Genomic DNA, 12,202 nt, shown 5'->3' on the forward strand with positions numbered 1-12,202 from the left:
TTATCATTATGTTAATTTTAATTTCCAGTTGATACTTCACCACGAATTACTGCTAATCTATCGACTAAATCACTGTTATGATTCATCCAAATATATTAGTATGCTTTTCCTGTATATTTTTAACTTGTTTTGCATCTAAATATTCTGAATCTGATGATATTTAATACACTTTTGGAATATAGACACTAACTAATTCTTGTATCAGTTTATTGTATTTTTGTCTCTACTAGATTTTTAATTTTATATTGTTTATTTTCAGAATATAATGGTAAAATATGATGGCATAATTTGATAAATCGTCAGAATCAAATTTTCACCCATATCTTCCATAGAAAATTGTTTTTTAGCTAAAAGATTCATTAGATCATCTGTGCCTCTGTATTACTTTCCGGCAATTTTTAATTAATTGATATCGAAATCAACAGCAAAATGTCCAACAAATTCAAATCTATCAACAGGTTTTAATCCAAAAGTTGGATCTCCACTATGATTGATATACTTTTACGTTCTTTCACTAACATTACTTTTTTTTATCACATCCTATTTTATATTTTTATGAGCATCCTCTTTTATGTTTTTGGCAGCACCTATTTTCTTTTCTTGATATATTTTCAATGCAGCTTGAATGTCTGATTCACTTAATGTATAGTCACACTTACCAGGAAAATAATCAATCTTGTATTTTTGTAATTGGTGATAAAACTCTATAGTATTCTAAATGTGCGTGTTGATGATAAGGAACCAACAGTTATTCAACTTCTCTATTTTCTTCAATAGTTTTCAAAACATTGTCACCTAATCTATCTATTTCTTGTTTAACTTGTTCAAGAGTATCAATAACTGGTTTTTTTCTTTTATATATTTTCATATTCTGATTGTGGTTGTTTCCTCAAGATCTTGAATAATTCTTTCAGTTCTTCAGATTTCTTTTTATTTTGTTTAGCTTTTTATCAATGTCTATGTGGTATTTTGCAAACATTTATTTGAGATGAAGAAACATTAATTAAACAGTTAACACAATTATATTTAACATTATTCTTTAAGGTATATGTGGTTTTGAAATGCTGTATTTTATTTCTTAAATTACCTTCATTCAGTTTTCCAATCATGTCTATCCTAAAAATATTAAATAGGTGATTCCAATATTCCTTTAAAATGATCAAATTTTAAATCACTACCAACAAAATCATGAAAAACAGGATTTAAATTTGCCATATTCTCTGAAAATATTGAAAAATTACGGTTATTTGTGACTATTTATTTTGGTATTTTTGAATGAGTAGGAACTGAATGTTAACAATCTATTCCTTTATAACTTCCTCTAGTAAAATGATCTGTAGCTACATTTTGATTTTAAAGAATGCAGTCATCAGATACAATAACTGAATTATTTTGACACTGACTTAATGGAATAATCTCTTCATTTTTTCAATAAGAGTAGTAATTTTTTCATTGTGCTAATCTTCAATTTTTTCACACTTTTTTATAATTTCCTTTTTGTTGATCTAACCCTTTTGAATAAACATACAAATGATTAATTTTATTCCAATTGATCAATCCTGGAGGAGGAATGTAACTGTCAACCAATAATGTTTATGAACTACAAACTGTATAAATTGCAGAATTGAGTGATAGGAAAAATTTCGGACTAGATACCACAAATTACTATAACTCAGTTGAATTTCATATGCTGTGTTTTGTGTTTGTTACATTGCAGACAAATCGCAAAAATCTACATCTACATCTTCATGGATATTTTGCAAATCACATTTAAGTGCCTGGCAGAGGTTTCATCGAACCATCTTCACTATTCTCTATTATTCCAGTTTCGTATTGTGCTTGCATAGAAATAACATCTCTGTCTTTCCATGTAATATCTGATCGTTTCTCAGTGTGTAGGTTGGCGTCTACAAAATATTTTCGCATTCAGAGGAGAATGATTGTGATTGGTATTTCGTGAGAATAGCCTTTGTTTTAATGATGTCCATTGCAAATCTGGTATCATTTCAGTGACACTGTGTCCCTTACTTCATGATAATACAAAATGTGTAGCCCTTCTTTGAAGTTCTTCGATGTTCTCTGTCAACCCTTTCTGAAAAGGATATCAATACAGTCTCTTTAGTAGATCTGTTACATACTCTAAGCGTCCTCTGAATACAATTCAATCAATGTTCATCGTTCCCCATATCATTTTTATGTGTTTCTTCTGATTCAGAGTGTTTGTAATTGTAATTCTTAGATATGTAGTGTAAAAATCACATACTTCACTCTTCATTATTCAATCACATTAAATTAGAGGATATATACTTGAAAAATGGAAGAAACGAAATTTTACCACAGGAAATGTGGTATACTATTCCTCAAAATATTTTTCTCAAACATATTTTGCATTTCTCGATTTTAAACGAGTTACAGTACTCAACTCAGACACTGACATAACTGCATATAATTTCATAACAAACTACTCATAAGAAATAAACTGGTGAATGTAGCACTTTGTCTATAGAATATCAACTTTATATACAATCTTAGAATTACTTCACTCTGTCATACCTCTAAACCGAGAATGTAGACTGAAGGATTTTGGCCATTATCTCACCAAGTTGTTGAAGTATCAGTGGTTGGCGGAGAATTGCGATTTGACTAAAAAGTCGAAACCTTCACCTATGTACTTAATAATAGCGCGAATAAATGAAGCGTTTCTGCTAAGACACAAGTCAGTCTTCATGTAGCGCTGTGTACATAGGGTCAGAGGAGTCCACAAAACGACAATGTGGTAGCTGCTACGCAGGTTTGAGAATGAATTTAATTTTTTCCCTAATAAATTTTATAATCTTTAAATGGACAATACTATACAGCTAAAGCAATATGCTGACTGTCTAGAGAAGAAGAATGCTAGTGAATTAAAAAGAATTGTAAAGAATGTATATCGAGACATCAGGAAATTAAAGTTACTTGTGAATATGATAGAACTGTAAATAAGTCGTATATCAAAGAACAAATCATAAAAATCTTATGGCAGCTCAAGCAGAAAGAATTAGCAAATTTTTTACAAAAAGTACTAAATTTTATTTTCCTATGCTACCTTTTTTTATGAAAATAATAATTAGTTTGAAAATTTGTGTTATGACATGAAAAATATTCATTTTTATTTAATGCTTTAAGTAATTTAAATGAAATTATAAAATTAGACCTGAAAAGTGGATTGTATTAGAATATTTCTCATAGGTTCTGGATACGTTTTCTAGTCAATGAGTAAGTGAAACAAGTGAGTGAGTTAGAAAATGGAAAGTGAGCCAGAATCCACAGAAATATCTTACTCCTGTTATATGATTTCCCCTGAGTTATAGGACTAAGAGAAGTACATAACAAAATGAATCTTTTCTTACCCTCTTCTGCAACTTTTCGGAAAGAGCTGCCTTCAATATTTTCATTGCCAAATCAACCACTTTATCAGCATTTATCAAATGTAATGCTTTCAAGCTCCGACAGTAGGCAGTCTGGAAAGAATAGAAAGATTAAATAGTCATGTTATGTCAACATTGTAGAATACTGCAGTACTCTGTATGTTTACTCACATTTGACAGATGATAAGATACAAGGGGTAGATGGAAATGAAACATTAAAAATTGTAGTAGCACAAATATAAATCTTAAAACAACTCACTATGGACAGTTTCAACTATTCAGCCAACGGAATTTACAGTAGTGGCAACACTTGTGTATGTTTTTCAATATTTCTTCCTGAACTGCTATTTCTTGTACTGTTACAGATAACTCTCAATATACACCCAGAGTGACAACTTTTGAACTGTATAAAATAAAATCGTTATACCTTCTGAATGGTTTGTGCTAGGATGTTCAAACTTCACAGTTGGCTGTGTGGCATGATGGGAATTACTATGCGCCTATATGGTTTTGTTTAGCGAGGAAGCCCAGTTTAATGTAGATGAGTTCGTCAATAAACAAAATTGCCACATTTGGGGGGCTGAGAATCTGCATTTCGTGATCGAGTAGTCTTTTCACCCTCAATGAGTGACTGTGTGGTGTGTAATGACTAGTCACTGAATAATCGGGGTGATGATCCTTGGCCAGATGACTGTCGAATTTTACGTGATGGTTTTGAATGATGATTTCCTCCCCATTATCCAAAGTGACTCTCATTTTGAGAAGATGTGGTTCATGCAAGATGGAACTCGACCCTATCAAAGCAGACGAGGGTTTCTTGTCCTGGCAAAGCACTTCAGAGACTGCATTCTGGCTCTGGAGTACCCAGAGGCCACTGGCATGGGCTTCGAATGCTGCCATATTCTCTGGATTTAAACACACGTCCTCCTTTTTGTGAGACCATATTGAAGACAAGATGCACAGAAACAGCCTCAGAACCATAGCTGAGCTGAAAACTACTATTCAAGAGGTCATAAACAGCACAGATTTTCTGACACTTCAATGGGTCATGCAGAATTTTGCTATTCGTTTGCATCACATCATCGCCATTTATGGCTGGCATATCGATCATGTAATAACCTAAATCCGAATATTGGTAGTGACGTTTAAGTGTTGAATAAAGTGTATACATGCCGTAGTTTGTAACTAATTTATGTTGTTTTCATATTGTTCAATATCTGTCCCCATCTAAATCGTATGTGAAACTGGGTAATAGGCTTTGGACCAGGTTTAGATAAAAACAATGGCGAAATGGCTATTGTAATTCCACTTCTAGTGGAATAAGTGAAGATATCAGAAACAATAGCAACTGAGTAACAACTATATAGGTACTGATAATAGTATTAGTTATAACTGTTGATAATGTTAATGCAAAAATGAGGGAGGTGGTAATAATGAGTTGTAAGAAATTAAAATGTACATAGGCTGTCTTATAGTCAGAGGCACTGGATTACGAGTAACTACTGTTTCAAAAAGGAAATTATAGTTATTTAAAGAGGCCATTAATTGGCTGCCTTCAGAGTTTGAAATGTGAATCTGATGTGTGATACAGCGAGAGGAAGGTTGCTTCTGAGCAAGATAATGTATTTACTTGCACAGTAAAACATATCACAACCAGTTTTGTATGTCAAGATTGCACTGCCATGTACAAGGATGGATGAAGCTACCACTCTATCTATATAGTGAAAATAAGTGCATGATCAAAATGGTAAATGTCACAAATAAATGATATGCTGTAATCTATTTTATTCCAGAAATCCTGTCAGCTTTCCTGACAAAACCTTTGCAGTATGTCATCGCTGTAAGCAAGTACTGAATGACCAGTGCTTCCAGAAGTTCCGTTTTGCTGCACATGGAACAATTACGCGTTCTTGCTAGTTGTAAATGTGTTCAGCTAAGTTTAGAGTTTGATCTAATGATACTGCTAGTGTATTCACAGAGTACCAGAAAGTTATACTTGTCTAATTTGGAGGAATTCCCAAAAGTGTGTATTCATTACATTGAATAATGAACTCAAAAGGTTTCGGCTTCTGACTATTTAATGTCTTGAAGCCATATCGATAATCTTGATCTTATTATGATCCCTATTTAAACATGAAGATAGATTGGCAGCAAACGATAGGTACTTAATGATATGAATAGGCACTGAATGATATGAATAATCATATAGAATAATATATTATCTAATAATGAGCCATAGGAGAGACCACTAATTGCTTAGGGAGGCTACTGGTCCACATTTCAGTTTTCTGCCACAGAAGGCATCTGTTCCGGTAGGTCTCAATAACCTTTCCCCCTCAGTTCGCCAGTCTCAAACAGTCAAAGTGCGCGGAAGTAAAAAAAAAAAATTATGCTGTATAAAAATTATACATGGGAGAAATGAGTCATTTCTTCCATTTAAAAAAATGTGTTCATGTACTTTGGACTGTCGTCACTCCCAGTCAGCCCTAGTGTTGAGTCTTAACGTGTTTTGCTCTATTAGAGTGTCTCAGTGTGTATTTCATATTTTGACTATAAGTGGATTTAAATGACACAAAATCATGAAAACGGTCCACAATCACTGTTACTAGATAATGTAATTTTCCATCTTGACCACTTTTCATTTTTTTAAATTATATACTTTAAATCGTTTTGTCTTAAACAATTACGAGAGCAACATTTAAAGATTGTTGATACACTTTCACTCATCAAATTCACACGTGTAGCTCTACTGTGGGCATGCGAGTCTTAATGTGAACATGGTAATGGATTCTGCCAGAACATTGTAAGGTGTATAATTAAGAAAACAGATAAAACAACCATGGCGAAAAAATTCCATTAAATATTGTTAAGTGCTGCATTTGATCTTCCAAGGTTATAACCTAGTTGCTGTAATTTTTGCGATTATTTACTTTGTTGATGAAATAGCAGAGAAACAGACTTCCAATTTAGCATTAAATAAGGTTTTCTTACTGGAAATCTGACATGGTTCATTTTCTAAATACGTCAAATTGATTTCAATAAATGACAGAAACATGTATTATTTTGGGTCAAATGTAGATAACACGATGGAAATGAGAATTATCGACAGTTATCTATTACACCCAGAAGCCTCATCAAAGTTTCACTGCAGCTGCCAGAATTTCTGAGCCACATTGGAGGTTCACTTGCGCACATTATGGAAAAGTGTTATATCTGGACGATAGTGTGCACAGGAGCGTACCATGTGTTGTGGTAAGTACTTCAGACTACCGACTGAATCATACAAAGGAGTGCACATGAGAAGACCATACATAATTCCCGCCATGTTCTAGTTTTTGTTATTGTTAGACATGAGGTTGTGTATTGGGCAGCATTTGTCAATATTTCGTGTTCTATATGTTTAAGTGCAATATAGTGTTTTAACGTTATTTGGGATATATTGTTAGTTCTTCATGAACAGCACTTTATAGTGAGTAAAATGCTATATGTTTATAGAAATATTTATACAACATGAGCAAAGTTAAGCTCCACTTCGTTGGTCGTGTGTTCCTAGTACACAGAAACAAAAGATGGCTTTTTAAAGCCATACTTTATTGGTTGTGTATCACCTTGTACCTTGTAAGAGAAATAGTTTCTTTTTACCATGAAACATGTTATACTGAGTTTGTTTAAAGTCTTAACTATTTTGCCTGTGTTGAAAATTGAAATTTCTGTCAGTACCAATAGCTTCTGTTCCAGAATGTATTCAACTAGTAGTTAGTTTTTGATAATACTTCTTCTTAATTGTATTTCACTTACTGATTATTGATGAGTGGTTGAGTACAGTAGTGATAAGATTTTTTCGATAGCAGTACTTTTAAATATCAATTGAATATATCTTTCAAGTACATGACAATGTTCTGCCTCCGAACACGTTTTCACATTAGGAGAAACCGTAATTTACCGGAGTATCTTTTGTATTTTCGGAGAAAGACTGCAGCAAGTAAAAACTGAAGGCTGTCATTTAAAACCGGAATATGAAAATACATTAAACATCTATTATAAAGTCAGCCAGTGAAAAGTAGCAGAATCAGCGGCATGCCACTCATAATATGCACTCATGTGTTAAAACTTCAGCTGTGTGTGTCCATTGAGAAGCACAATAACCATATCTATTTTTCCCTGTTGACATTATTAATACAGTCACTATCATGTTTTCGCTCAACTGCTGGTAGTTACTTTCAGTAATAAGATATGTTCACATGGTAAGCCACAATAAAGACATACATCAAATCCTTCATATCCAGGTTAGAGCTCATCAAGCTTGATGATTTATTATTATTATAATATGTCTACAGTATGACTTTCTGATGCCTCCTGAACAATCAATTTCCACTTATCATAAGTCGGTTATTCCTACCAATGTCTGAAGCAGTGATGAAGAAAGAAGAGGGGAGAGGCGAGATACATAACTGGTGGCAGAAATCAGAGATGTCAGGCAGTAACCGAAAGAAGAAAAAGCTGCTGATGGTGCTTGGTGCCATTGCGACTTTGTCGTTCCACGCAATAGGCACAGTTGTTAAAACATCAGGTATGGGCTGATGAGCAGAAATCCTGTACTGTATTGGCAGTAAATTTTATGACAGTAAGTAAAACATAGAGACTGAGAGTATTGAAAAAGATTGTGGTAGTCACCTCTTGTTTGTCCAGGGTTAGCTGTTATGACAGTTGGTGAAGTCTTCTTGATTCTTGCTTTGAAGGTGATCTGTCAACACTAAGTTAAAAAACTGCTTTTGGTGTTTGTGTGATAAGGGCATGCACAGCGCCAGCAGAATATATCGTGTCGGTAGTGAGAGACCTACAGCAGTGTAGGCCTTGGGTACTCGAACGACAGACTGCTGTCTCCAGTGTGCTGTCTACAGCAGTGTAGGCCTTGGGTACTCGAACGACAGACTGCTGTCTCCAGTGTGCTGTCTACAGCAGTGTAGGCCTTGGGTACTCGAACGACAGACTGCTGTCTCCATTGTGTATCGTTCAGTGGTGAATCGATGGAAGGCTTTTAGAACGATATCAAAATATGATACATTTTCCTGCTGTCTAACAAGTGTCTTTTGCAAATTAAGTGTTTTCGGAGATCTATAGTTTACTAATACCCAACAAAATATAATGATTTATTTAATGACTTCAGTATTTGTATAAAAAATTCTTGGTTTTCGGGCCACATCAGACCTGAACAAAAACTCGAGCATTAAATGATAATCCCGAAGTGACAGCCGCTCTTCCTGAAGATGGCAAATGTGATAGTAGAACAGCAACATTACTTCTGGCTAACTTTTCACTTCAGTAACCTCAAAAAGTGCAAGCGCTATTGTGGGTTGGCCACATGCCAGGAGCAATGACATCGCCAGTGACCTAGAATGCATGATATCATCAAGAGGGTGGTGGTGCGAAATTCAGAAGAGCAAGATGGAAATCACCCAGTTGTACTAGAGGGAAACTCAAACATTACTGAAACAAAATATAAAATTTAAAAAATCTAAGAAACTTTTAAATGCTGGCACTAACTCACTTGTGCTAGCAGCCTAAAGTCTTCCATCGATCTGAAATTTGTGTTATGTTCAAAAACATGTAAAAATATCGAGAATACTGCAGTATTTCCATGTCAACAATGTATAAGCTTCACCTGAATAATGCATAAATAAGCGTCATATTCGAAGTTATTGGATTATTTATGAAATATACTCGAAAATATTGCCAGTAATGGTGTAACTCGGCACTACTTAACCAGCTGCAGGTTGAGCAGTACTTGTGAATGCCCATCGTTTGATGTCTGTACCATACATACAGAACAGCACAATGGACCCTCAAATCAAATATTTACACATCTAAGTTGTTCTAAAAATAATGAGTATTGCAACTCTACCATATTTCTATGCCAAAAAGATCCCAGGCTTCAAGTCAATTGCATCAGTTAGCTTTATTCTTCTTTCTCTCCCTACCTCTCTCTCTCTCTCTCTCTCTCTCTCTCTCTCTCTCTCTCTCTCTCACACACACACACACACACACACTCACTCACTCTCTCTCTCTCTCTCTCTCTCTCTCTCTCTCTCTCTCTCTCTCTCTCTCTGTCTCTCTCTCTCTCACACACACACACACACGTTTTTACCACCACTAGCGACACTGAAGATTTTGCCAGTACTGGAGTTACTTGGCAGTACTAATTATATGTTAAGCAGCTCATGTGAATGTCCATCGTTAGATCTGTATACCATAATTGATTAGGGCACAAGGGAACCTCAAATCAAACATTTACACATCCAAACTAACTGTTCTAAGAACGTGAGTAATTCCAACACTACAGTATTTCAATGGCGCAAAATACGCAAGCTTCAACTGAACTACACAAAGTTACTCCATCAGAAAAACACACACACACATGTCAAAACCGGTACCTAGTACAAAACTATGGAGTGTCAAATTAACTCTCTGTTAGTCCATCTTTATACAGATGGTTGGGAGACCTTAGTTGTTCAGTAAAAAAAGTCCCAAATCAAAACACCTTTTGCCAACTGTATTTCCATTTGTTATCCACATTTGTTATCCACATTACGCCGTCTTCACGCCTTCTGATCGACCTCGGTCGGCAGGTGATGATCGAAGTGTTCAATGTGTCGAGCATCTACAGATACCTGTCAGTGACTGGACCAGAGGTGGGATTAATCCTACACGTTGGTCAGGGGTCCTGAAGATTGCGCTGAAACTGGTTGCTCAAAAACAATGACAACTGGAAATTTACATGGCTTAAAGCTGTTTCGACATTTTCCTTTGATTAAGTGCTTACTATTCGAATTCCACATCTAAATTGTTACTAAACACTTTGGCTAAATATAACATCCCAATCAGGTAGCTGACATTCTGTTCTTAGGCCTAACCACAGCGAGATGTCAAAACAATCCTGTTGGCTAAAGTACTAAGCAAAGTTAGCAAGCAGACAAACAAATGGCAGTCTAAATTGGGTGTTCAGCCATTTACTGGAGGAAAGCAGTTCATGTTTCTGTGCCAGCAAACTTGAGGACAAATGATTTCAGTGAGGACGAAGTGTACAACAGTAGACACAATGTCCATGTCAAGTGCTACAATGTAATTTTTATTTTAAACTGTCCATCAGACGTGTTAACTACACTTGGAGTAGGCTTACTGGAGGTTATGTACAGAAACAGGCTTTTGTAGGCGGCAGCAATATTACCGATTGCAACACACAGTACGAAGGCTCTCGTTAAATGTAAACTACTAAATGTAATAATACAACTATTAAATAAAAATACAGTTCTCCAAAATGTTGGGTCTAAAATTCACAAAGTAGCCAAAGACAAACCTACTGAACAGCAATAATTTTAGGAGGGACAGTCAATGTGGTTTCTGGGCGCCTGGCCTAGTCATTTCACTCTTTAGCAGTTCCCAGCAGAGAACAGGATGAGGGGCTTGTTAGCTATCGAAGGCACCAGTGTTAGGCGCTTTATGGAGTCCCTTATGCAATTAGCGTAGAGAGTTTGAAAGAAGTGCAATGTATGCTCGGTATGTCTGCCTGGGAGCCTAATCTGGGTTGCGGAAGCGCCCCTGCCTGCAGCTAAGAAGGATGCAATTTGTAGTTATCTTCAGGTTGTGGCTCATGTCGCCACCAAGGATGCCTGTCGCTTGGGTTATGAGAGCATCCCCCCATTCTCAGTTCCTATGGGTGGCTGGCAGAGGTGGTGAAGAGTGATGGAATCGTTTGTAGGGCGCAAGCAGAGCTCATTGTTCCCAGAGTTGACCGTGGTCGTGTGGTTTGGAGCCAAGAAAAAAGTCTCAACCATCGATTCCATCAGTTTGTGAGGGCCTTGTCAGTAGATTTCTAGACCTGCATTAGGAGGCGAAGTACTGTGGGACTGCGCTAGATAGGGCAGGGGTACACTATGCATAAGAAGCAACTACATGGGTAGCAGGGTACTTGTGATCACGGCGTTTCTCCTAGGCTCTGCAGTAGTTTGATGTCCTCTTACGAAAGCTCGCCAGTCAATATGCAGCCAGGAAATGAGGCCTCGTACGAAGTAAAGCAGTTTTGGCTACCGCAATTTTAACAGCGCATAGTGGAAGTACCCATAAAAAAGTTCCAAAATTGTCTGCACTCCAGGAAAGTCGTCAGGTTCAAATTGTTGTCAGAACAATGACTGAAATCCGAAATATTTACGGGACAATGAATGTATCTCGAACAGACAGATTAGGTACAACAGCAGGGAGAGCGTTGATTACAGCTGACAAAAATGTGCTTATGAAGGGGTAATTGTGTCTGATTGTGAACTTATCTGGACCCGTGTAACACGCGTAGGTGAACTAACGGTAGTAATCGGACGTTTTTACTGGCCACCAGGTTCTGCCGTTTCAGATGTAGAGGCATTCGAAGGAAGCCTGCGCTTAGTAATGCAGGTATATACAGATCATGCAATGTTAGACGAAGGTGACTTTGATCTACTACGTCTAGACCGCGACGTCCATGGAGTCACTCTAGATAGTGCAGAGAGACAGTTTAGTGAAGTATCTTAGAACACATTCCCCGAAAACTATCTCGGGTGACTAGTTCTACGGCCCACAGGCAATGGAAATATTTTAGGCCTTGTAGCTACAAACAGGCCTGACCTTATTCAGAGTGTCAGTATAGAGTCTGGAATAGTCTTACCTAAAGTCACTAAGCGGGTCAAAGGTTTCCACTCAGTCCCATGTTGAACAATCTGGTGTGGCAGTTGAAGACGGCAAAACGAAATTCGAAGTTTTAAATTTCA

The 12,202-nt window shown here is 36.3% G+C and overlaps 2 protein-coding genes across 4 annotated transcripts in view; both read right to left on the reverse strand.

Moving 5' to 3' along the window:
- The window catches only part of LOC126272024 (retinol-binding protein pinta-like), a 547,678-nt gene that overhangs the window by 156,931 nt on the left and 378,545 nt on the right, over window positions 1–12,202 (reverse strand). The gene's annotated exons all lie outside the window — the stretch shown is intronic.
- LOC126272025 (retinol-binding protein pinta-like) overlaps window positions 1–12,202 on the reverse strand; it is a 247,316-nt gene that overhangs the window by 44,498 nt on the left and 190,616 nt on the right. For all 3 annotated transcript variants that reach the window (XM_049974526.1, XM_049974524.1, XM_049974525.1), the window contains one exon: window positions 3,390–3,500. In XM_049974526.1, coding sequence (XP_049830483.1) covers window positions 3,390–3,500 — 111 coding nt within the window. The remainder of the gene's footprint in view (window positions 1–3,389; window positions 3,501–12,202) is intronic.

The sequence above is a fragment of the Schistocerca gregaria genome, chromosome 5, assembly GCF_023897955.1.
Source record: "Schistocerca gregaria isolate iqSchGreg1 chromosome 5, iqSchGreg1.2, whole genome shotgun sequence".
Classification (NCBI taxonomy): Eukaryota; Metazoa; Arthropoda; class Insecta; order Orthoptera; family Acrididae; genus Schistocerca; species Schistocerca gregaria.